At 39.9% G+C, this 24958-nt stretch overlaps 1 protein-coding gene across 8 annotated transcripts in view; it reads right to left on the bottom strand.

Annotated features, from left to right (window-relative positions):
• Window positions 1-24958, bottom strand: part of FMN1 (formin 1) — a 410926-nt gene that overhangs the window by 372766 nt on the left and 13202 nt on the right. For 6 of the 8 annotated variants that reach the window (XM_073211578.1, XM_073211579.1, XM_073211583.1 and 3 more), the window contains exons 3-4: window positions 22874-22997; window positions 21666-21730 (exon numbers count right to left, since the gene is read on the bottom strand). Coding sequence is in view for 1 of the 8 variants with exons in the window: in XM_073211580.1 (XP_073067681.1) it covers window positions 21666-21730 (65 nt within the window). In the remaining 7 variants the exon portion in view is untranslated. The remainder of the gene's footprint in view (window positions 1-21665; window positions 21731-22873; window positions 22998-24958) is intronic. The other 2 variants (XM_017655899.3, XM_073211580.1) reach the window with 1 other exon arrangement.

Genomic DNA, 24958 nt, shown 5'->3' with positions numbered 1-24958 from the left:
TCCCCATTTTTTTCCCCAGTTTGAAATTATTTTTAGCAAAATCATTGTGCACACCTTCCACTACCATCAATGAATATTTAAAGAGCTGCCTCCAGGGCAGGGAATAAATATTCGTGGTTCTTCCCAAATATCTCTCCCTCCACCAAAGAAAAGACTGTCAGGATTCAGCCTGCCAGTGCATCCCTGCCAGTGTCTGTACATCTGGATACATGTACATCATGTATTTTCTCCTTTCAAATTTCGTGTCTTTTGTGAAATGAAAAATTTAATCTCTAAGTTTCCAACACAATAAATGAAAATATTAGTTGGTAAAACCTACTAGATGACCAAGAAAATATAAAACTCCTCCTCTCTTGAAGAAGAAAAACATATGCTCTGAGCTAATGAACTTCAGCTCCAGCACTACAGCACGAACTATGGCAAAAGAAGGCTTTGGAGCAAGCACACACTTCTGTAACAATCCTTTAGTCAGGCAGAGTGCAGTGCTGATTCATCACCCATATTTTCCATCTGAGAAACCAGAGGGAAAAGATACTATAAGTCTTAGAAGAAAAAAAGCAAAGTAACAAGGAAAGCAATATGGAGTGGGGTTAAATACACCATCACTACAATTCCATGCTGAGTTCCCAGGACTGTTTCAAGCAGCATTGCCTCACTCTGCTTTGACTAAAAAGCAGTAGCTCTGCAGGTTCCACACACCAAATAATATATCTTACTTTGGTCTATGAAGTGGTCTGCTCTGACTGTGCTCAGTACAGAAGCACTGTTTCCTGGCAGTCCTCACGTCTTCCATTCTTCTGGCAGACTCCGGGCTGATAGCCTGCCTAAGACAATACTGCTGTGATGATTTCTTCCCTGACTCTTTTTCCAACAAGCACATACATGACTTCACTCTACCCAAAATGGAAATACCTGTTGTATGTCATCATAATGGGAAATTATTGCCCTTTAGTATGTTATTCAATGCTCAGAACATATTTCACCAATGCATAAAAAATAAGATCCAAGAATTAGCTGCAGTCACTCTGCTTACTGTAGATTTTCAAAGTGATTTTGGACCTAAAAAGCCAATGCAAAGCTTTATTTGCTCAGCCATTGGCACAGCAATGCCCTATGACTCTATCTGAGTCCACTACTCCTCAGACAGATGATCTATAACTACAATTATTAAACTGCATACTGTCCATGTGTCCATTCAGATTCAGGCTCTATCTACCCTTCTGCACATCAGTCTCATCAACAGGAGACTGACTTTTAGGACTCAATCAACAAGCTCCCTTGCTCTCTGGCTTCTACCTGGGTTTAGCCATTAAGGAATACTACCAGCAGATAGGAGGGCAGAATGAAAGAAGGGTCAGTTTATTCCCCGGCCCCCACCCTCCTAGGCTCTGGTTTTACAAAAGATATGTCCTCTAACGAAGACTATAGTTCCTCTTGGGTAGCCCTCCTCTAAATAAAGCTACTTTCTCTGGGTACCAGTTACTGCTCCCTCCCATTGCTCATTCAGGCCCAGGAAACTTTGAATTCTGCTTCTAATGTGTGATTTTTGGACAAGCTAGTACCTGCCTGTCTCCTTCCCACCCACCCAAGGATACAGTGCAGTGCTACTATTCATCAATAAAAGATATAAAAACGCAGATAGGTTGGCAATAGCTTTCCAGCTCTTTTCCCCCTGGAGGAATTTTTCTTCAAAGAATGTACATACTGTAGGAGTAGGAATATGGGAGTAATAACAAAATTACTGTAATACAAAGCAGAAAAAAATTTCTATAAAACATCAAAGAACAGATCAGAGAAGGAGAAACCACATCATCTTTGTAGGATCAGAAAATTCTTCAGGAAGAAAAAACATTTGAAATAGTTTCCCACTAAAAGGTAAGAGTTTGACAGGTAACAATTAAGAAAAGGGAATCCCAGGAGGAGGGGCATTATACAAGACTGGGCAAGCAGCGAACATGTACAGAGGGAAAGATTACTCTCTGCTTTTTTAGACACAGGTCAGGAGAGATAAGTCAAAAAATATAGTGATAACACATTGTACAAAAATTCAAACCCAGGTTGGTGGGAAATTAATGCTAACATCATAGATAAATGGGAAGCCACTGATGGTTTTTGGTCAGGGAAGTATTATCTTCAGCACTAAATTTAAGGAAGGTGAACTTAGCAGTAATGTCAGAACAGAATGGAATAGAAAGAGAATGGACAGAGTCAAGAATAAGGAGCTCAGGCAAACATTAAGTTCCACAAAGAGGTTAAAAAAGAAACAAACCAGAAGGGAAGATTACAGGCAGAGTTTTAGAGTGCAGTTTTTAGTAGAGCAATAGGACACCAAATTATATTGCAAAGAGCAAGAGAAACCTGCCAGTTCAGAGAGCAGAATGAGAGGAAAAACCTGTACAAGTATCAAGGTTTTGTCTTAGTTGTTAATTTTGCTTGTTTTTTTAAGACAAAGGAAATCTAAGCATGTTTTTAGGCTGAGAAGAAGGTGGTCGTAAAGAGGGAAATACTGATGACACAAGTGAAATACGGGATAAAATACGGGACAATAGGCAAAGGAAGGCAGCAGAGGAAGGAAAAGACCCAGGCTGGAGGAGACACAGGGAGGGTGAGCCTGACAAGGAGATTGCGTCACACTCAAAGATTAGGTCTAAATAAAGGGGAGAAGATGATTCTGAGATAGAAAGCAGTGAAATTGAGAGAGTTTATATATCATCTCAAAGCTTTTGTTTTCTTCATAAAGACTACAATTTTCTGGTTTTCTTTGCATTCTTACAACATCACGAGAAAGAAAGCACTAAGCCAGTTTATATTGCAGAAGCAAGATTTCTACTTTTGAAACTCTGATTTGACTATGAAGCCACCAACACTCCCTGCCAAGCCTTATTAAGACATACTGCCAAATCTCTAGAGAAATAAGGGAGAGGACAAAGCTGGTCGATAGAATTATTTTTGGTCAATAAACTTCTAGCCAAAGTCACAGCTAGTTCTCAAAGGCTAAGAAAAATGGCTCCTTTCTGTGATTGTTTATTGACCCATAAACAAACCCACTCAGATAACTTAGATATGCTACAAGGTATGAGCACTTAAAGATTCTCTGACACTTCCGAGAATCCTTTCGTCACCTTTCCCTTACATCTTCAAAGCTTCACCACATAAAGATAAAGGAAACCTAAGCTTTCAATGTGATCTCCATGAGAATATAAGATATTGATATCCTCAACACATCTCTGGCTCGTGTCATCAACTGTGAGAAATAAAGGAGTAGATTGATGAATAGACCCCTTCCCCATAATTTAAAAGAAAGATTCTGTACTTGCGAGATTCTTAAGATACTCATTGAATGCTCAAGGTTTAGTGATCAATGGTAGACCTCACAGCGTCTCACACAGGTGGGCTTGGTACATTTTTGGTAAGACAAAGAAAACTTCCTTTTTAAAATTAGGAATGCCTTTTTAGATATGTAAACCCATTCTGTGGAGTTTGATTTTTGAGAACTTTAAATCAGGAACAATTATTGCATATATTAAGTCAAATTTGTATTTCCAAATGAAGGAAGCTGCTCTTGAACAATGACTTTCCAGTTAGGCAGAATAAGCTTTTCTGTTCAACAGCCCAAGGCAGCCCAATTTTAGAGAGGAGTGAATACCCAGGCAGGGTGCTTCGACGGCATTCTCTTGTTTAAAGGTTTAGGTTTGACACAGAGCACAGCCCTCAAGGAGGAGGAGGAACACGGGGACTCTCAGAGATAAAGCTATTCTATCTTCTCTCCCATTTTCCCTATAGCCCCTCTGTTGGAAGAAAATCCATTCTAAATGCCGCAGATGAAGTGTTTAACTTTATAAAATGGCCTGAATATTTACATTCATCACAATAATATAACATTTGTATAAGATTTCCATAAGAAAAGTTGTGTGACTCACACTTCCATTTGAGCCTGGTATGACAGACATCACTGTCACTGTACAAACAGCGAGACTAAAGATCATAGTGTAAAGGGACTTGACCCTGGTCACACAACTAATAAACAATAGAGTGAGTGGGACTCAAATTAGGTTTCTGGTCTCCCAGTTTGGTGCTCTTCCTCATACCCTACTACAGCCATTAAAAAAAAAAACACTGTAGAAGCAAAATGCCATAAAACCATTTATTGTTGGATATAACTCTAACAATGCAGCACTACAATGAAACAAGTGGGCTCAAAGCCATTACTTGATAAAGGTTTTTTATTTAACTATGATTTTTAGATGAATTTTGTATCTGATGAAATATTCAAAATCTTACAAGGGACTATAATTTATAGGTGATGGTTTGTAATAAGGTGCATCTGCTTACTTTTTGCTTTGTTGCTCTTGTTGACAGGGGAGACATATTGGTATTGGAGATTCATAAACTCTTAAATGTAAGGCAATCAAAGAAAGCCCTATTCATCTTAATCTATTGTCATCTCATAAAACCTGCCATAATACTAATTTTGAGATACATTTTGGAGTTACTGAGATTACAGCAGGGCAATGGGACAAGAGTCATGCCACTGTAAAATCTACTTAGCCTGGGAAAAAGGCCCAGAGTATTCTTTAACTTAATCTATATGCTATTCTTCTTCTTCTTCCAGCCCCTTAATCAATTAAGTAACTGCAACCAGTACAAGAGACAGACCTCTGAGGCATAAATGAACTTATGTGAATAAACAATGCTATGATCCAGATCAACAAAGTCACCTAAATAACCCTATTCTTAAGAGAAAAATTCAAAGGAATCATGAATCAGCTGTATACATCATGCCTTATGCTGACCATACTCAAAAGGCCCTATAAAACCCCAAAACCAAAACCCTTAAGCACACCTCTCTGAGGTTGCCTGCACTCCCATCTGAGTGTGTACTGTCTTATAGCAAATAAACTTTCTTGTTGCATATGCCAGTTGCACTTGTCTCTGAAATCCTTTCCCTTGATAAAGACAAGAACTCTCCAACCTCCACCTCCAGTGGTAAATGTTTTTGTCACTTTGCTACTTCATTCAGCTTCCTAGATTTAACACAATCCTTTTCTCTCTCCCTGTTTTATTTCAGACTAGTAGGGAAGTGGTAGTTCTCAGAACATAAACTCACTCCATCCAGTGCTCTGTGGCTCCCCCAAATTCTGGTGTGTTAGGGGCTTAGTTCCCATGCCATGAAAATTCAAGCACACACTGGACACCAGGTGACCCCGGCTTCAGGAGCTGGCAAGGTATTTGCCCTATGTCGAGCAGGAGTTCAGTGAGCCTCCCTTTCCTCCCTCTGCTCTTCCTTGTTCTCTGCTGCCTGCATGGCTGCTTCCATTCACTACTACTCTGGCTTTAATGAATTCCTTCTTTTACCTACACTCATCTGACCTGGTCAAGAATTCTTTCTCAGTCAGAGTCAAGAATTCTCCCCTGTCCAGGTTGAGGTTTCACCTAATGCACAGGGAGAGACCTTCCCAAATGCATATAGTAATGTTTAAACACAAGGCTCTCCCAAGAAAAGGACAGGGCAACCAGGCACTGCATTCTAATCCAGTTTATTGTTGCTTCAGCAAAGGCCATTGCAGTTACCACTGCTGGCTGGCAAGCTCATTTTCCTTAGTCAACTAATGAAAGGCAGGAAGATAACAATTTGGGGACAAGCAGTAAAAAATCCATTAAAATTAAATACACAGGTGTGGTAATAAAATAGGTAAATTCATAGTTAACTGAGAAGGAGAAAGAGGAAAGGGGAAAAGAGGAGGAAAAGGCAAATATTAGCCAACATTTCAAGAGTGCTTCGGGAATGTTAGGCCCTAGGCCAAGTACTTACTATGCCTTATTCATTTAACTCACAATCCTCTGAGCTGGGTACTAGTAATTACCCAGCTTTACCCGTGAGAACCATATAGGCTTAGAAAGGTTAAGTAACTTGTCCAAAGTCGTAAAGTTACTAAGTCACAGAAATGGAACTTGAATCCAAGCCTGTCTTAAAAATCTGCAGGTAGAAGTTACAAAATACTGTTTTTCCTAAAACTTTAGGAAGAGTTAATGAATCTGATATGGGAAACCCTCATGAGACGTCTAACACTTCTACATAAAGTTTTATCTTCTCTTCAGAAAAAGATGATTAACAGATTGTGTCTATTAAGCAACTTTCATCATGATCTGTGTCCCCCTCAGCCAGAATCCATCTGGAAACAAGGAAAAGAGGATGTAATGTTTGCAAAATCCCTGCTAGGAATTCCACTTTGTCCTAAAGGTATACTGGTGCTCATGGTTTAATGTTCCTGTTATGACCTAGAGAAAGACTTGTCCCACAATGCCCCAGAGCAGGTAAGAAAGGTTAAAATTGGACCTCACCTTTAAATTTGCTTCAAGTGAAGTCAGACAATTATTACCTAATGTGGGTAAGTTTCTACCTCAGAGCACTGCAGCCTTTGAAGTAGCTCCCCTTGTGATCAGGGGAGCTTGACTGTGGGTATAGACACTTGGAACTACATTTGCTCACACATTTAAGCCATTCCCCACCTCTGGCAGAAGGCATGAAGCTGTAAAGGGAATATCTAAACAATACTTAACTAGTCCCTATGTTTTGACATCTGAATTTTTAAAGTCTCAGCTGCAGATGATAGTTGTCTTCTCCCTAATCTCAACAGGGCCTAAGAAACAGACCCTGTACGTCACAGTGGCTACAGAAAGACCCAAAGGTTTGCAAAGGAAACAGTACCATCTTGAGCTCAATATACATCTTCCCTTTAGTAAACTGAGCTGCTCTGATTGCCGCTCATGATTTCACTACTTTATGCAAATACATCATATCCATAATTCCTACAGCTGGATACCCCACAGAAGGTGTCTAACAGTTCTTTCACACCATTTACATACAATTTTAGAAGCATTTCCATATGATTACACAAGTTCATTCTCAACAATCTGTTCATTGATCTCAATTGAAAGGCAAAAACATAAAAAGGATAGTACTATATCAGAAGTCAAATTGCTGCTATCCAAATGGCAGGCTTGGAAAGAACAAAGAATAGACATACTTATGACCATGATGGAAAAGCCAGAGCTCTGCAGCATGGATGGCTACCCTAGAGAACTTAATAGAGCAGCCTCGTGTTGCTTCTAGACATCTCTTTTGTTCCTGGGGTTCAGAACACATTTAAAAAAATCCTTTGAAAAACAAAACAATTTAATAAGAACATTTTTGATTTTGAGATTGCTAAAACTTCTAGGTAGAGGGAAGAAAAAATAATCCCTAAAAAGTCAAAAATGAATTTTGAGGCAAATAGCTTTTGTCCAGAGAGAGTGGTAGGTCTTACCCCCTTACCAGCACATAAGGGAACCCTGGGAACTGAAGGACTCTGAGCACAGTGCTGGCATCAGGAAGATTTTACAGGGTGTGCGACAAGATTCAAAGACAGTGTGAAATAAAAGCAAATACATAATAAGTACAGCAAACATGTCTGCAGTGGTAGTTAGAATGCAGACTGAGAAGGAAACTAGGACCTGGGGTCCAATAACTTTTATAAAAAGTTGCAATTGGCACAAATTTCTATCTCACAAATTGTAAAATAAATCTGTGACTCAGATGAGGCCACCAGGGAGCACACTATTCTGTACTCCTATCATCAGATTAAGTAATAATGTTCTCTAGAGTGAACACATACTTGTATAGTTTATCAATATTCCAGTTGGAAGGATTCTATGAGGATTAAGAGATCAGGATTAACCAAGAAAATCCTTCTTAAAGGGCCTGACATCATCAGGAGAAACATTCATTGGGCAGCACTGGGTGGCGGGGGATGGGGGTGGTTATTTGAGCTAAATAAATATATGGCATTAGAGTCATTCTCCTAAAAAGCATGTTTGGGACATTAAATACTTCAGTAAATATCCACATTTTATAACATAAATAACTTTAGGGCATGCAAATTGAATTCCACCCGTGGTTCTTGGAATTTAATTATTAATAGAGGGGACATGACCTATGGGCTTTTCTTAAATCTAGAAGTTGGGAGATAGGATACATTTCCTCATTCCTTCTCCTCAATCTCAATTGCCTTCCCAAACCCAAAATATTACTAATATAACCATCACTACAGTTTGTTCTTCTTCAATTGTAAGGTGTTTCAGTAAAATCTAATTCACAAATGCAGTTAGAAATATGGTCACATGTTAATATCACTAGCTGCCATCATAATACAGTGTGTAAAACACAATGATTCAAAAGGGGCACATACATTATACAATTAAGGTACTCACAGATTTTACAGTATTAATGAATATTTGACACCATTATTAAAGTACAAAGAGGTGGCAAGTGTGTGGATTTATGACTAAATGATCAATCCAAACACTAACTCACAGTTCTGTGATGAACTTGATGCCAAGGCGACTGGAACACAGAGCTACTGGAGGAAGGATGTCAAGATGAACAAGGACACAGCAAGTGTTGCAGGAGTTCTGTGCGGCTCCACACATCGTAACAAAGCACAGCCACAACTTGTCCTCAAGGGGTGAGACAGAAAAGGGGAGGAGAGGAGACTGACACTAACTATGTAGTTTGACAACTATGTTAGAAATTCTACATTCGTTATTTGATTTAACTCCAGCAATTATCTTCTGCCTCAGAAGATGGTCAACTTCATTTTATGTATCATAGTAAGTTAAGTTTACAAGAAGAAAGTGGCAGAATTAGGCTTCCACACAGGTCAATCTAATCCCACCGTCAATAGACCTTTCAGTAGAGGACATTTGAGTAGGAGGGGCTTGAAGACCATCTCACAATACTCTATATCAGAAAGATTTAAAAAATAGGGAAAGGGAAAAGATAAAGCAAATGGTTTCAATAAAGCTGGATGAAAATATGGAGAATAGGATGGAGAATTAAAGAATGTGACTTTGAGCAAAAGAGAATAGGACAAGAGAGGAGAGTCATATCACTAACATAACTCTAGCAAGTATAAGGATGAGCTTTCTAGATGATCAGATAAAAGCAACAGCTGTATGTCCAACAGAAAAATAATGGAGCAGCTGAAGAACATCAATATGAAGTTGCATAGCAGAGTGACCTACATGAACCCAGCCTGGGATAGCCAGTCCACCTCTTTGACACCGGTGAGCAAAGAATCCTTCATGAGTTTATCACATGAGTAGATATACAGGGAGAATTTGGGGGGATTGGAGAGGCAAGTAGAAGGAAGGGTATGTATTTAGTGATAGGAATCTGGAAAAAGAGGTAAAATTGTGAGTTAGGGACAGGAGCAGAGAGAGAACGATGAGGACAACAGAGCAAAAGGGAAAGTATCTGACCCAGACAGCGGAAAGAAGGTAGGACAATGGTGAAACCAAGCAGCTGTTTCAGGGCCCTGGTGAGAAAGTGTGGCTGAGGATGGAGCAGAGGTGGTTCTTCCCCATTCATGACATCCTTCAGTGCCCAAAGAACCCAAACAGGTCACTCAGAAGCCTGCTGTGCTCAGCAGGGAGTCGTATAACCAGCAGCAGAGGGCAGGACAGGGTGCAGGGAGGATGAGGCTGGAGGGCAATATGACTAGTCTGATTGCTAAGCAGATTTGAGGCTCCAGGAAGTAACTGGGAGGGTTTTAAGAGGTGGATAAAGTCCTACGTAAACAGAAAATCTAAGATTCAATATATTAGGGTGTTGCTATCCATGTAGCCTCAGAGGAACCTAATAAACAAGTGATTGCTGAGTTATTAAGCTTACACTGGGTGAAGAAGAAGTAAGCAACACAGAAAAGGATAAGAAAGAGAAGAAATTCAACAGTAAATATGTCTCCCATCCCAAGCTAGAGGGTATTATGCTTAGTGAAATAAGCCAGGCAGAGAAAGACAAGTACCAAAGGACTTCACTCATCTGTGGAGTATAACAATGAAGCAAAACTGAACAGAACAGCAGCAGACTCACAGACTCCAAGAAGGGACTAGCAGTTACCAAAGGGAAGGGGATGGGGAGGGAGGGAGAAGGGAATTAAGGGGCACTATAATTAGCACTCACAATATAGGTAGGTCATGGGGAAGGCAGTACAGCACAGAGAAAACAAGTAGTGACTCTATAGCACCTTACTATGCTGATGGACAGTGATTACAATGGGGTCGGTGGGGGGACATGATAATATGGGTGAATGTCGATACCACAATGTTGCTCATGTGAAACCTTCATAAGATTGTATATCCACGGTACCTCAATAAAAAAAAAAGAAAACACCTTACCCCCTCTCAATGTGGGGGACACTAAGTTCTATTCATTACTGCATTCATCTCTGATAATTTTTTTTTCTGAGTCACACTCCTGCCTTATTATTTTATAATCCATTTACTAAATAATAAACTTGGGAACCATGATCTGTGTGCCCCTCAGCCAGAATCCATCTAGAAACAAGGAAAAGGAGGATGTAATGTTTGCAAAATTCCAACCATGATCACACACCATACACCCTCTTTTAGGGTAAAGAGGAACAGTAAGTAGGATTTAAAAAATATATGCCTCTCATACCAAAGAAGCAAAAGTCAAAGCAATCCACATGGAGTGGGTTTTTTTGGAAGGTTTGCTATCACTGGACACTTTCAAGAGTGTGCTGATGACTATTAAATAGAAATTCTAAGGAAATTAAATCATTATCCATCCAGTTCCACAGACCTATCAGTCCTCCTTAATGCCTTCCCCCTTTCAGATTACAATCCATTACCACATCCTATTGATTCTACCTCCATGAATGGTCAGTGCTTGGATGAGGTAGCCTTCAGAACTGCTTTTATCCTGAGCTGGTATTATGTTTTGTAAAGATTATGGTATATATTCGTCTTGGAAAGACAAAGGATCTTTGTTCTTCTGAACTATTTTCCAAATATCCCACATCACTAAATTTTAATTTCAAATAAAAACACTAGGTCCCAGTAATCAATAACATTTTCTTGATTCAGTTACTTAGTCTGCTTAATTCCCTAAGACCCAGAATTTGATCCACTGATATTTAAGGGCTCACTCAAGTGTATCTAGCCCAACAGTAGCCACTAGAGTCTTGGGAGCATAGGATCAAATGAGAAAATTATCATGTAATGTTTTATGTCCCAAGTCCTATACTGCATGAATATTACTAATGACAAGATCCCTGTGAATGACTGACTTGCCCATATTTGGGCTTATAGAATAGTTGAGCAACCAGAAATGTTCCCACATTCTAAACTACAGTATTTCCAAAAGCAAAGTGTAATGGTTCAATTGCACCATGATTTCCATTTCATATTCTGGGTGCTGACCCATGGGGCTAAATGGGGTACCCAGGACACTGAGGAGAACTTTCAGATGGAGAGAATCTTTCCTACCACATGTTTGCTTTAATTAATAAGAATAGACTCCTTTCAGAGGAAGGAACTATTCTTTAAGAGCTAGGGTCTCAAATATGGGGAATCCCTAGGTAAGTCCAGATATAAATCCTTTAGCTTTTGATGATATATGTTAGTCATCACAGGAGTATTTTCATTTTCAGGGTTACCTGTCAGAGGGAATGACAGGCTGTGCAGATAAATTAGGGGATTCCAGCTTCACTTCAAGAGAAGAGGTACTGATTTGGTCAGAGATCTTCCAAGTACTGACAAAATCCTATCAAGTCTGCCTGCAACTGAGACACCATTCAGGAGCACCAAGATGTTTCTAAGCTTTGGTTCTCAAGCAAAAGAGGAAGGAACAGTCCACATCTTTAAATAATTAAGCTAATTACTATCATTTAGTGATTATTTCCATGTACTGGGCACTCTTCTTAGGGCTTTACCTGTTTTAATACATTCATTTGCACACAAACAAAAAAAGGTCCATGAGGTAGCTACTGCTACTGCGCCCATTCTACCATGAAGAAACTAAGGTAGACAGAGGGTAAGTACTCTGCCCAGGTTCTCACAGCTAGTAAGTGAGTAAGCTGGGGTTTGAACCCCAATGTTTGCCCCAGATCCCTGGCTCTGAAAATCCCTTACAGGATTGACCAAGGATACTGAGTCTCATTCACAAGACAGACCTACTTATTTACTAATTCCTCTTTAAATGATAGAATGTGTAGCACTCACCCGATGGCACAAGTGGCCTGAAACTAATCAATCTTCATGTGAGAGTGTCCACACAGGCAGTGCAGACAGAGGGAAAAACAATGAATTCAGAGTGAGAAGGCTTGGATTCAAGTCCAGCTCAAGTGATATTTTGCAAGTCATTTAACCTCTCTGCCCCTCAGTGTCCTTGTCTGAAAGACAGCCTTTTATTGTCTGTTTTCAGAGCAAGTCCATAATCCTTCCTGCAGAGGAGTGGAACCACACTCCAAATTACTTGTCTAGGTAGACACATGGGATCAAAACCCAGACTCCTGATGCCAAAAGACACCACAGGACAGTAAGGGGTGGAAGCAGGCAAGGGATATTACCTAAGCAATTTACACATAGGGGGATAAAGCCAAACTTTCATTGGTAATATAAGAACTATAAGGAAAGCAAGTAAAGTGTGAAAACAAGTAACACTGAATGTAAAATTAACATGGGTGAAATGTAAATAAATTAATAAGGGCCTACTATTTCCACTTCTATTGTAAAAGCACATTGTTAGCTCAAGTGAGATCCAAGACACACTGATCTCTACACTCCTGGACTTCTAAAGCCCATTCTCCCTTCAGTCCAAATTCTTTATTTGGCACTTAACATGTACCCTCTGAAGAGTTTTTAATTGCTCTCTCCTTGCCCATGCTCAAAGGCAAAATTATTCAACTCAAGGCTCTTTTCAGGCTTTTGCCAGTCTAAACCAGCCTATGATGTCTACACGTCCTGCTCTGGGCCTCAAATCTGCTTAGCCTTCTTTATCAAATGTTTGGCTCAATCCTAACTGTGCCCAGGAATTCAGACTCTTCTTAGGGCTTTACCTGTTTTAATACATTCATTTGCACACAAACAAAAAAAGGTCCATGAGGAGTGGGGCCAAGATGGCTGTGTGAGTAGAGCAGCGGAAATCTTCTCCCAAAACCACATATATTTATGAAAATATAACAAAGACAACTCTTCCTAGAATAGAGACCAGAGGACACAGGACAACATCCAGACCACATCCACACCTGCGAGAACTAAGCGCCTCACAAATGGGGTAAGATACAAGACCCGGCCTGGCAGGACCCTAGCACCCCTCACCCCAGCTCCTGGTGGGAGGAGAAGAGTCGGAGCTGGGAGGGAGAAGGAGCCCAGGACTGCTGAGCACCTAGTCCCAGCCATCCGGACCAGAGCGCAGACACAGTGCATGCGTGGGGTCCTGGATACTAGGGAAACAGGACAGCAAGACCTGTGAGTGGGTCCCTGAGGCCGGCGCCCAGGAACAAAGAAAAGCGAGTGGGGTTTTTTTGTTTTGTTTTGTTTTTCTTTTGCGAGTGCTTTTTGGAAGTCTTAAAGGGACAGGGACCCCAACACTGGACGGAAGCGTCCAGGGACACTTAGTCCAGCAGAAGGGAATCGGGGGAACTCTGGGCACTCTACACCCCTGGGCAGCAGGGAGCAAGGAGGGCCCTCACAGAGATAAATAGCCTCCCGGCTGCTCCCCCTCCAATGCGGCTCCACCATATCAGAGCAGCAGCCCAAGGTAAGCCACACCCACAGCAACAGCGGAGATAAACTCCATAGCAGCTGGGCAGGAATCAGAAGCCCTGTGTGTGTGCAGCTACCCAGCACAAGCCACTAGAGGTCGCTGTTCTCCCAGGAGAGGAAGGTCACAAACCAACAAGAAGGAAAGTTCTTCCAGCCGTCACTCATGCCAGCTCTGTAAACTATCTCTATCACCATGAAAAGGCAAAATTACAGGCAGGTAAAGATCACAGAGTCAACACCTGAGAAGGAGACAGACCTAACCAGTTTTCCTGAAAAAGAACTCAAAATAAAAATCATAAACATGCTGACGGAGATGCAGAGAAATATACAAGAGCTAAGGGATGAAGTCCGGAGGGAGATTACATAAGTGAAACAAACTCTGGAAGGATTTATGAGCTGAATAGATAAGATGCAAGAGGCCATTGATGGAAACCAAAGAACAGAAACCAAAGAACAGGAACGCATAGAAGCTGACATAGAGAGAGATAAAAGGATCTCCAGGAATGAAACAATATTAAGAGAACTGTGTGACCAACCAAAAGGAATGATATCCATATTATAGGGGTACCAGAAGAAGAAGAGAGAGAAAAAGGGGATAGAAAGTGTCTTTGAAGAAATAATTGCTGAAAACTTCCCCAAACTGGGGGAGGAAATAATCGAACAGACCACAGAAATACACAGAACTCCCAACAGAAAGGACCCAAGGAGGACAACACCAAGACACATAATAATTAAAATGGCAAAGATCAAGGACAAGGAAAGAGTTTTAAAGGCAGCTAGAGAGAAAAAGGTCACCTATAAAGGAAAACCCATCAGGCTATCATCAGATATCTCAACAGAAACCTTACAGGCCAGAAGAGAATGGTATGATATATATAATGCAATGAAACAGAAGGGCCTTGAACCAAGGATACTGTATCCAGCACGATTATCCTTTAAATATGATGGAGGGATTAAACAATTCCCAGACAAGCAAAAGTTGAGGGAATTTGCCTCCCACAAACTACCTCTACAGGATATTTTAGAGGGGCTGCTCTAGACGGGAGCACTCCTAAAACTAAACAGATGTCACCAGAGAAAATAAAATCACAGCAAAGAAAGCAGACCAACCAACTATTAACTAAAGGCAAAAAGGGACTACCCACTAAAAGGAGTTAAAGGAAACATGAAAGAGCACAGAATAAAACAACCAATATATAAAGAATGGAGGAGGAGGAATAAGAAGGGAGAGAAGAAAAGAATCTCCAGACAGTGTATATAACAGCTCAATAAGCAAGCTAAGTTAGGCAGTAAGATACTAAAGAAGCTAACCTTGAACCTTTGGTAACCACGAATCTAAAGCCTGCAATGGCAATAAGTACATATCTCTCAATAGTCACCCTAAACGTAAATGGACTGAATGCACCAATCAAAAGACACAGCGTAATAGAATGGATAAAAAAGCAAGACCCATCTGTATGCTGCTTACAAGAAACTCACCTCAAACCCAAAGACATACACAGACTAAAAGTCAAGGGATGGAAAACATATTTCAGGCAAACAACAGAGAGAAGAAAGCAGGGGTTGCAGTACTAATATCAGACAAAATAGACTTCAAAACAAAGAAAGTAACAAGAGATAAAGAAGGACATTACATAATGATAAAGGGCTCAATACAACAAGAGGATATAAGCATTCTAAATTTACATGCACCCAACACAGGAGCACCAGCATATGTGAAACAAATACTAACAGAACTAAAGGGGGAAATAGACTGCAATGCATTCATTTTAGGAGACTTCAACACACCACTCACCCCAAAGGATAGATCCACCGGGCAGAAAATAAGTAAAGACACGGAAGCACTGAACAACACAGTAGAGCAGATGGACCTAATAGACATCTATAGAACTCTACATCCAAAAGCAACAGGACATACATTCTTCTCAAGTGCACATGGAACATTCTCCAGAATAGACTACATACTAGCTCACAAAAAGAGCCTCAGTAAATTCCAAAATATTGAAATTCTACCACCCAGCTTTTCAGACCACAAAGGTATAAAACTAGAAATAAATTCTACAAATAAAACAAAAAGTCTCACAAACACATGGAGGCTTAACAACATGCTCCTAAATAATCAATGGATCAACGAACAAGTTAAAATAGAGATCAAGGAATATATGGAAACAAATGACAACAAGAACACAAAGCCCCAACTTCTGTGGGACACAGCGAAAGCAGTCTTAAGAGGAAAGTATATAGCAATCCAGGCACACTTCAGGAAGGAAGAACAATCCCAAATGAATAGTCTAACATCACAATTATCGAAACTGGAAAAAGAAGAACAAATGAGGCCTAAAGTCAGCGGAAGGAGGGACATAATAAAGATCAGAGAATAAATAAACAAAATTGAGAAGAATAAAACAATAGCAAAAATCAATGAAACCAAGAGCTCGTTCTTTGAGAAAATAAACAAAATAGATAAGCCTCTAGCCAAACTTATTAAGAGAAAAAGAGAATCAACACAAATCAACAGAATCAGAAATGAGAATGGAAAAATCACGACAGACTCCACAGAAATACAAAGAATTATTAAAGACTACTATGAAAACCTATAAGCAAACAAGCTGGAAAACCTAGAAGAAATGGACAACTTCCTAGAAAAACACCACCTTCCAAGACTGACCAAGGAAGAAACACAAAAGTTAAACAAACCAATTACGAGCAAAGAAATTGAAACGGTAATCAAAAAACTACCCAATAACAAAACCCCCGGGCCAGACAGATTTACCTCGGAATTTTATCAGACACACAGACAAGATATAATACCCATTCTCCTTAAAGTTTTCCAAAAAAATAGAAAAGGAGGGAATCCCAAACTCATTCTATGAAGCCAACATCACCCTAATACCAAAACCAGGCAAAGACACCACCAAAAAAGAAAATTACAGACCAATATCCCTGATGAATGTAGATGCAAAAATACTCAATAAAATATTAGCAAACAGAATTCAACAGTATATCAAAAGGATCATACACCATGACCAAGTGGGATTCATCCCAGGGATGCAAGGATGGTACAACATTCGAAAATCCATCAACATCATCTACCACATCAACAAAAAGAAAGACAAAAACCACATGATCATCTCCATAGATGCTGAAAAAGCATTTGACAAAATTCAACATCCATTCATGATAAAAACTCTCAGCAAAATGGGTATAGAGGGCAAGTACCTCAACATAATAAAGGCCATATATGATAAACCCACAGCCAGCATCATACTGAACAATGAGAAGCTGAAAGCTTTTCCTCTGATATCAGGAACAAGACAGGGACGTCCACTCTCCCCACTGTTATTTAACATAGTACTGGAGGTCCTAGCCACGGCAATCAGACAAAACAGAGAAATACAAGGAATCCAGATTGGTAAAGAAGAAGTTAAACTGTCACTATTTGCAGATGACTGTACGTAAAAAACCCTAAAGACTCAACTCCAAAACTACTAGAACTGATATCAGAATACAGCAAAGTTGCAGGATACAAAATTAACACACAGAAATCTGTGGCTTTCCTATACACTAACAATGAACCAATAGAAAGAGAAATCAGGAAAACAACTCCATTCACAATTGCATCAAAAAGAATAAAATACCTAGGAATAAACCTAACCAAAGAAGTGAAAGACCTATACCCTGAAAACTACAAGTCACTCTTAAGAGAAATTAAAGGGGACACTAACAAATGGAAACTCATCCCATGCTCATGGCTAGGAAGAATTAATATCATCAAAATGGCCATCCTGCCCAAAGCAATATACAGATTTGATGCAATCCCTCTCAAATTACCAGCAACATTCTTCAATGAACTGGAACAAATAATTCAAAAATTTATATGGCAACACCAAAGACCCCAAATAGCCAAAGCAATCCTGAGAAAGAAGAATAAAGTAGGGGGGATCTCACTCCCCAACTTCAAGCTCTACTACAAAGCCATAGTAATCAAGACAATTTGGTACTGGCACAAGAACAGAGCCACAGACCAGTGGAAAAGATTAGAGACTCCAGACATTAACCCAAACATATATGGTCAATTAATATTTGATAAAGGAGCCATGGACATACAATGGGGAAATGACAGTCTCTTCAACAGATGGTGCTGGCAAAACTGGACAGCTACATGTAGGAGAATGAAACTGGACCATTGTCTAACCCCATACACAAAAGTAAATTCAAAATGGATCAAAGACGTGAATGTAAGTCATGAAACCATAAAACTCTTAGAAAAAAACATAGGCAAAAACCTTTTAGACATAAACAGGAGTGACCTTTTCTTGAACATATCTCCCCGGGCAAGGAAAACAATAGCAAAAATGAACAAGTGGGACTATATTAAGCTGAAAAGCTTCTGTACAGCAAAAGACACCATCAATAAAACAAAAAGGTACCCTACAGTATGGGAGAATATATTCATAAATGACAGATCTGATAAAGGCTTGACGTCCAAAATATATAAAGAGCTCACCCACCTCAACAAACAAAAAACAAATAATCCAATTAAAAAATGGGCAGAGGAACTGAACAGACAGTTCTCCAAAAAAGAAATACAGATGGCCAACAGACACATGAAAAGATGCTCCACATCGCTAATTATCAGAGAAATGCAAATTACAACCACAATGAGGTATCACCTCACACCAGTAAGGATGGCTACCATCCAAAAGACAAACAACAACAAATGTTGGCAAGATTGTGGAGAAAGGGGAACCCTCCTACACTGCTGGTGGGAATGTAAATTAGTTCAACCATTGTGGAAAGCAGTATGGAGGTTCCTCAAAATGCTCAAAACAGACCTACCATTTGACCCAGGAATTCCACTCCTATGAATTTACCCTAAGAACGCAGCAATCAAGTTTGAGAAAGACAGATGCACCCTTATGTTTATCGCAGCACTATTTAAAATAGCCAAGAATTGGAGGCAACCTAAATGTCCATCGGTAGATGAATGGATAAAGAAGATGTGGTACATATACACAATGGAATATTATTCAGCCATAAGAAGAAAACAAATCCTACCATTTGCAACAACATTGATGGAGCTAGAGGGTATTATGCTCAGTTAAATAAGCCAAGCGGAGAAAGAGAAATACCAAATGATTTCACTCATCTGTGGAGTATAAGAACAAATGAAAAACTGAAGGAACAAAACAGCAACTGAATCACAGAACCCAAGAATGGACTAACAGTTACCAAAGGGAAAGGGACTGGGGAGGATGGGTGGGTAGGGAGGGATAAGGGGGGGAGAAGAAAGGGGATATTATGATTAGCATGCATAATGGGGGGGGCGGTGGGAGAAAGGGGATGGCTGTACAACACAAAGACAAGTAGTGATTATACAACATTTTACTATGCTGATGGACAGTGACTGTAAAGGGGTTTGTTGGGGGGACCTGGTATAGGGGAGAGCCTAGTAAACATAATATTCTTCATGTAATTGTAGATTAATGATAACAAAAAAAAAGAAAGAAAAAGGGGATTACTCCCTGATAGGATAAAAACTGCAAATCACTGATTAATGCATGCTTTAAATATCCTTAATTTTGATAATTTAAAGGGTGTCAGATGATCAGCTATGGAAGTATATTTTTCCGAAAAAAAAAAAAAAAAGCAGTTCCTGTGTGGTGATCTCCAATAAGTTCTTCACAATGGTATAAAGGGTATATCAAAGTGTGGGCAAAGGGTTTGTTTGTGTTTACACAGAGGATCAAAACCTAATTTGGCTACCCAGAAAATGAATTAAGATACAGTATGAAGAAGAACTTCCAACATCAACATCCTCTGGAAGAGTCATTCCAGAAGATGAACATCAAAAAACTTCAACAAACATCCTGATGCTGTTGCAGTTGTAGCTGCATTCATCCCACCGGTTCATGGACTTGCCATTGGAATGAAGAAGGAGATATCTAAGCTGGCCTAAAACAACAAATTTGACTGGATCTATACGGTCAGAACTCAATCAAGAATTAGGAGAAGTGCAAGTTGCAGTGCTCCAAAATCTTGTGACTATAGACTATCTACTGTTAAAAGAACATATGGGATGTGAACAGTTCCCAGGAATGTGTTGTTTTAATTTGTCTGATTTTTCTCAAACTATTCAAATTCAGTTAGACAATATCCATCATATCATTGATAAGTTTTCACAAATGCCTAGGGTGCCTAACTGGTTTTCTTGGTTTCACTGGATATGGCTGGTAATTGTAGGTCTGCTTTGGTTATGCAGCTTATTCCTATTATGTTAATGTGTGTACACAATTTAATTAGTAGTTTAAATCCTATACATACTTATGTTACTCTACAAGAAGATATGTCAAAGAAATAAAAAAAATTAAAAATAATTTAATGAGGTAGCTACTGCTTGGTCTTGGGCTCGCTCTGTGCCTCATAGTCTTGAGGGCCAGAGCATCTGTACCCCCTACCCCTTAGCACAGCTTCAAACCTGTACTGCCTAGGTTCATAATCCAGCTTTTCCATTTAGCATAACTATGTAATCTCTATGTGCCTCACTTTCTCATGCATAAAATACAGGTAATAATAATACTCAATAGCCCTATTGGCATTTACGACATAGTGTCTGATACATAATAAGGGCTATTTGAGTAATTGCTATTATTTTGTGTTCCAGCCCCACATTATCCAGGAATAGAATCTCAGCAAACCTTACCTATTGCCAATTAACCTTTTGTGATTCTACTTGAACCAAAGCTTCCTGAGGGAGATACTGTCATCATTGCCATCTTGGTATTCCCTATAGTACATGCCTTAAATGTTGGCAGACATTCAGTAAATAATGGACCAGAATATCATTACTTGAAGATACAAATCCAACCTGTATTACTGCCTGGAAATTCAAGCCAGCATCATTATTATTTGTAGCCAGCAACAGTGATGGCTCCAGTCTTACTTTTCAACAAACACAACAATTAGGGTAGACAAAAAGTCATCGGAGCAAGATTGGCTTTCTATCATTAAAACATGTATCAAGGAGGGAAAAATATACAAATACAAAAAGCCAGATTTGACAGTGAAAGACTAGATTAATACCAAAATTTCCATTAAAGATCAAAGTGACAGTAGAGAATATGCAAAGTGAAGAAAAAACTTTTTTTTTTTGATGCTCCAAGATGATAAACAAAAGGATAAAATGGATTTATGAAACCTTGAACAGTGCCTGTGGGAAAAATGAAAAGTGTGATTTCAGGATTTTACCATAAACCAAAAATATATATATTTTTTGTTGTTCTCTTTGCCTAAGTTGCCCCAGAATCTTTATGACTTAACCTCTGGCTACCTTTAGATGCCTGCTCAAGATGAAGTGTCATGAAAAGGCTTCCTTGGTGACTCTAAGAGTGTTTGTGGTCAGTGTCACTCTCCAGCTCCTATCCTAATGCATCTGTCCCTATGGAATGTGTCATCTGCCACATCATATAAATCTATTGGTCTCTCCCTAACTCAGGGTAAACATAACCACCATGAAAAGGGGAGCCTTGTTCCAGGCTATGTCCTGTGCTTGGGAGTTTAACTAGAAAATCATGGGTGCTCAGGAAATGTCTGTCCAGTGTGTGATCCATTTATTAATACAAATATTAGTAAATATGTATACATAGGGTCTAAAATGAGTACCTGGCACATAGTGGGCCCAGTTAGGTATTTACAGTAGGATTAGAGGAACAGGATTCCTCCCTCCATTCTTTCTAATGGTTTAGCTACAAAAGCCTTCTGTCTCAGGGAACTAGAAAAAGTGGGAAGAGTTAAAGAAGGGTACAATTTTAAAAGCTAAGAGCAGAGTTATTTACTTCATTTCAGGGGCAATTGAGAGCTACTAAAGTGCTCTGCAGTACAACGTGGCCCAAAAGCAAGCTTTTGAAGCTTTTGTGGGCCCAGGGGGCTAATAACATAGGAGGGAAAGCAAGGCTGAAACCAGGAAGGGGAATGAAAAGACTACACAGATGCCCAGGCCAAGGTGCAGCATGACAGTGTACAAGGTGTGGTGATGATTTACTCCACCTTCTTACCTCGATCGACCTTCACTTGGGCAGGCTCCAGGCTTTGAGATGTCAAGAATGTGAAGCCACCAGGCCTGCAGAGAAAAAATAATCAAGGCTTACCTGAAACAATTTGCACATTAGAGGGATGGGTATGCATGTGTATGTGTGTGTGTGCATGCACACAGCTATGTTGCAGGTATATGTGGGGAGGCCAGTGCTAAGGGGTTTTCAGAAATAGGGAAGCATGATGCTGACCCTCTTACTTCTGACGTGAGCTGAGGGAACAGAAGATCTTGCGTCTTTCATGAGACAAACTGTAATATCTCCCCTGGATAACTCGGGTAACCAACTGTGCTGGCTTTCCCATGACTGAGGAGTTCCCAGGATGTAGGCCTTTGAGTGCTAAACCCAACAAAGTGTTTGGCAAACCAACACGAGATGCTCTGCGTTTATTCACCGGTCATTCACATTACAACCAGAGCAAGTTTTTCCAAACAAAAATCTGCCCTGTGTCCTCCTCAGCTAGTCATGCACAGTCGAAACTCTTCATTGGCTCTCTTGCTCTTAAAACAGAATTCCTCCCTTAATCTAGTTTGTAAGGCCCTAGGTGGTTGGGCCCATACCTATTTTTCTGGCTTCATTTCATGCCATGGCTGCAGTTACCTTTCAGTGGCTCACCAGGCAGGTCACCCCCTCCTGCCAGGGGGGTTCCATATGTGCTGTTTCTTCTGCCCATACTAAACTCGTAATCACTTTTCATACCGTAGCTCTCTCAGAGCACTCTGTCCTGACTTCCCCAGAAGACAAGCCCATCTCTGTGCCCTTTGGTGCTGTAGTCACTGCTACTGGTGCTGACTCACACCCTCTCAGCAGTTGCACCAAGAGCTTCTTGCTGCAAACCCCTGTGACTTTCTGCCTGCTGGCTTTCGTCTGTCTGTGGCTGCACCCTCACCTGCACATAGGCTGTGGAATGGTAGGTGGGAGCAGTAGCAGGTAGACCTTGGGGGCCATGATAAAGAGTCCAGATTTTATTCTAAGTCAATGGGAGGCTATTTGAGAGTTTGAAGCTGGGAGAGACATGATCTGATTACATTTTTTAAAGGTCAGTCAGGCTGCTGCCTGGAAATTAGACTACTGAAAGGGCAAGCATAGAAACAGAGAGAGACCAGGACCAGGAGGGAGGTTAGTGCAGTAGCCAGATGATTTTTCCAGAAGGAACTGATGTGGAAGTGTACCTGAAAGTGCAATAAAAAGCAGCTGTTCGCAGCACAGTAGTTAGAGCCTCCAAGTTTCGGATCAGCCACAGAACAGCAGCTCACCTGAGAAGGCCCTCGGAAGTCTGCTTCATTCAAGCTGGTTCTTGGGAGAAGGTTAAAAATCTTATTGTCTTTATGTATAAAGTAGGGATAAACATACAGTACATAAACAGATTGGCAGTTTATCTGTGGTATTAACATTTCATGATGGGAGAGGCAATTAGGGAAAAGCCTAAAGGAGAGAGACAATGGAAAAAAAGTTGCAAAACACTGTTCTAAACTATCAGACAGGCTGCATTCTCCTTCTTAGGACCATCAGGTGCTCTTAAGCTGGCCTGGGATGGCCCTTGGCCTCCTAGACCAGTAACCCTAAAACAGCCCTGTCACCTCACGTTTCCTCAGAGCTGTACAGACACTGACTAATTCACCTTCTCAGTGGGAAGATGGTCCAGTAAGATATGATGATCTGTTTGCAAGGCAGCCTTTCAAACAGATACTGCTGTTTGGACACTTCCAGATAAAGGAAGGAAGTTTCAGGAGTTGAACAGGGTAACGCACATACTGTGTGTCTCAGCAGGATCTCTAGTCCTGTATCTCATGTTTCTCCTTCTGTGAAGACTCTGTCTACCTCTGACCTGATGAATTCCTGTGCTTCCAGCACAACCAAGTGCAAACATCTCCTCCCCTGAAAATCCTGAGGAGAACATTATTTCTTCCTTCAAGCATCCAAAGCACTTTGTAAAAATAACATTAATGGCTACTCTTTCCTGAGCACTTATGACAGGTGTTATGCCAAACATTTCACCTGAATTATTTCATTCAACTCTCCCACTGTAAATGCCATTTTACTAACAGGAAACTGAGGCATAGAGAAGGCATTTACTAAATGTCATATAGTGAATAAATGGTAGAGTGGAGATTCAACAGCAGGCAGCCTCTTAACCTCCAGGCTGTATGTGCACTGCTGTATTACTCACCCTCTGTATTATAATCAGCACTCCAGGTGCCCTTTCCTCTATGGCTTCCAACATAAATGACCCAGGCCAAGTGCCATGAAAAGAGAATGAGTTTATACAACAATCAAACCTGTTGTAGAACTTTGGGATAGTACTTACTGAGACTCAGCTTCTTTGTCTATAAAATGGGAGACAAGAAATACCCACCTAGTAGGTTTGTTGTCAAGATAAAATTAGATGTAACTTTTAATGTGCTCACCAGAGTTTCTGGCACCTAAAGCCCCATTTAATTAAGCAAGTACTGAGGGCCTATGGGACATCAACCCTGATTAAGGTCGCTGAGGATAAAGAAACAATACAACAGCTCTCATGGAGCTAACACAGCAGGAATTTAATTTTTTTTGTGGTTGCTCTTGCTTCTTGAGGGCAAAGACTATGTGTTATTCAACACTGAATTTTTAGAGTTCAGCAGTGTCTAGCATCAAACAGGCACTCAATAACTTTAGAGTGATGAATGACAATAGTTTACATAGTTTCAGAGACCCTGAATATTACAGATTATGAATGACTGTGCCAAGTTAGTGAGATGTCATTTATCAGTATGTAAAATAAATTAACAAAAAGCACAAAGATATCATGCCCAAAGACCAAATGCATTCAATTAAGTATGGAACTACTACTAAACAACTCAGAATGTATTCACAGAGCAAGCAGAATACCATAATCCAAACAATGTAAAAACAGTCATACATCTAATAATATTCAGGAGGTACAGAGAGGAAGTTTCAAAAGTGCTAATCTTTCAAAAAAGAAATCAATTGATACTGTCTAAAGTAGAAAATTCATAAAAAAGCAATATAATGACAATTGGCACCAACTTCTTAATATTTTTCATGATACTTTAGCCATAGATTTTTTTAAATAATGTATCTTGAAATGAGGTAAATGTATATGAAGTTCGACCATTGCTTAGTTTTAATTCAGTTTCTTTCCATTACTTGAATTTTTTAATTAATTATTTTTGTTATAAATAGCATCTCTATTAATTTTTATAAAAGTATTTATATTGAAATATCCATCCAGATAGATACATGTGTGAAATTATATT

The sequence above is a fragment of the Manis javanica genome, chromosome 8 (assembly GCF_040802235.1).
Source record: "Manis javanica isolate MJ-LG chromosome 8, MJ_LKY, whole genome shotgun sequence".
Lineage (NCBI taxonomy): Eukaryota > Metazoa > Chordata > Mammalia > Pholidota > Manidae > Manis > Manis javanica.
This window is presented reverse-complemented; position numbering and strand designations above follow the sequence as displayed.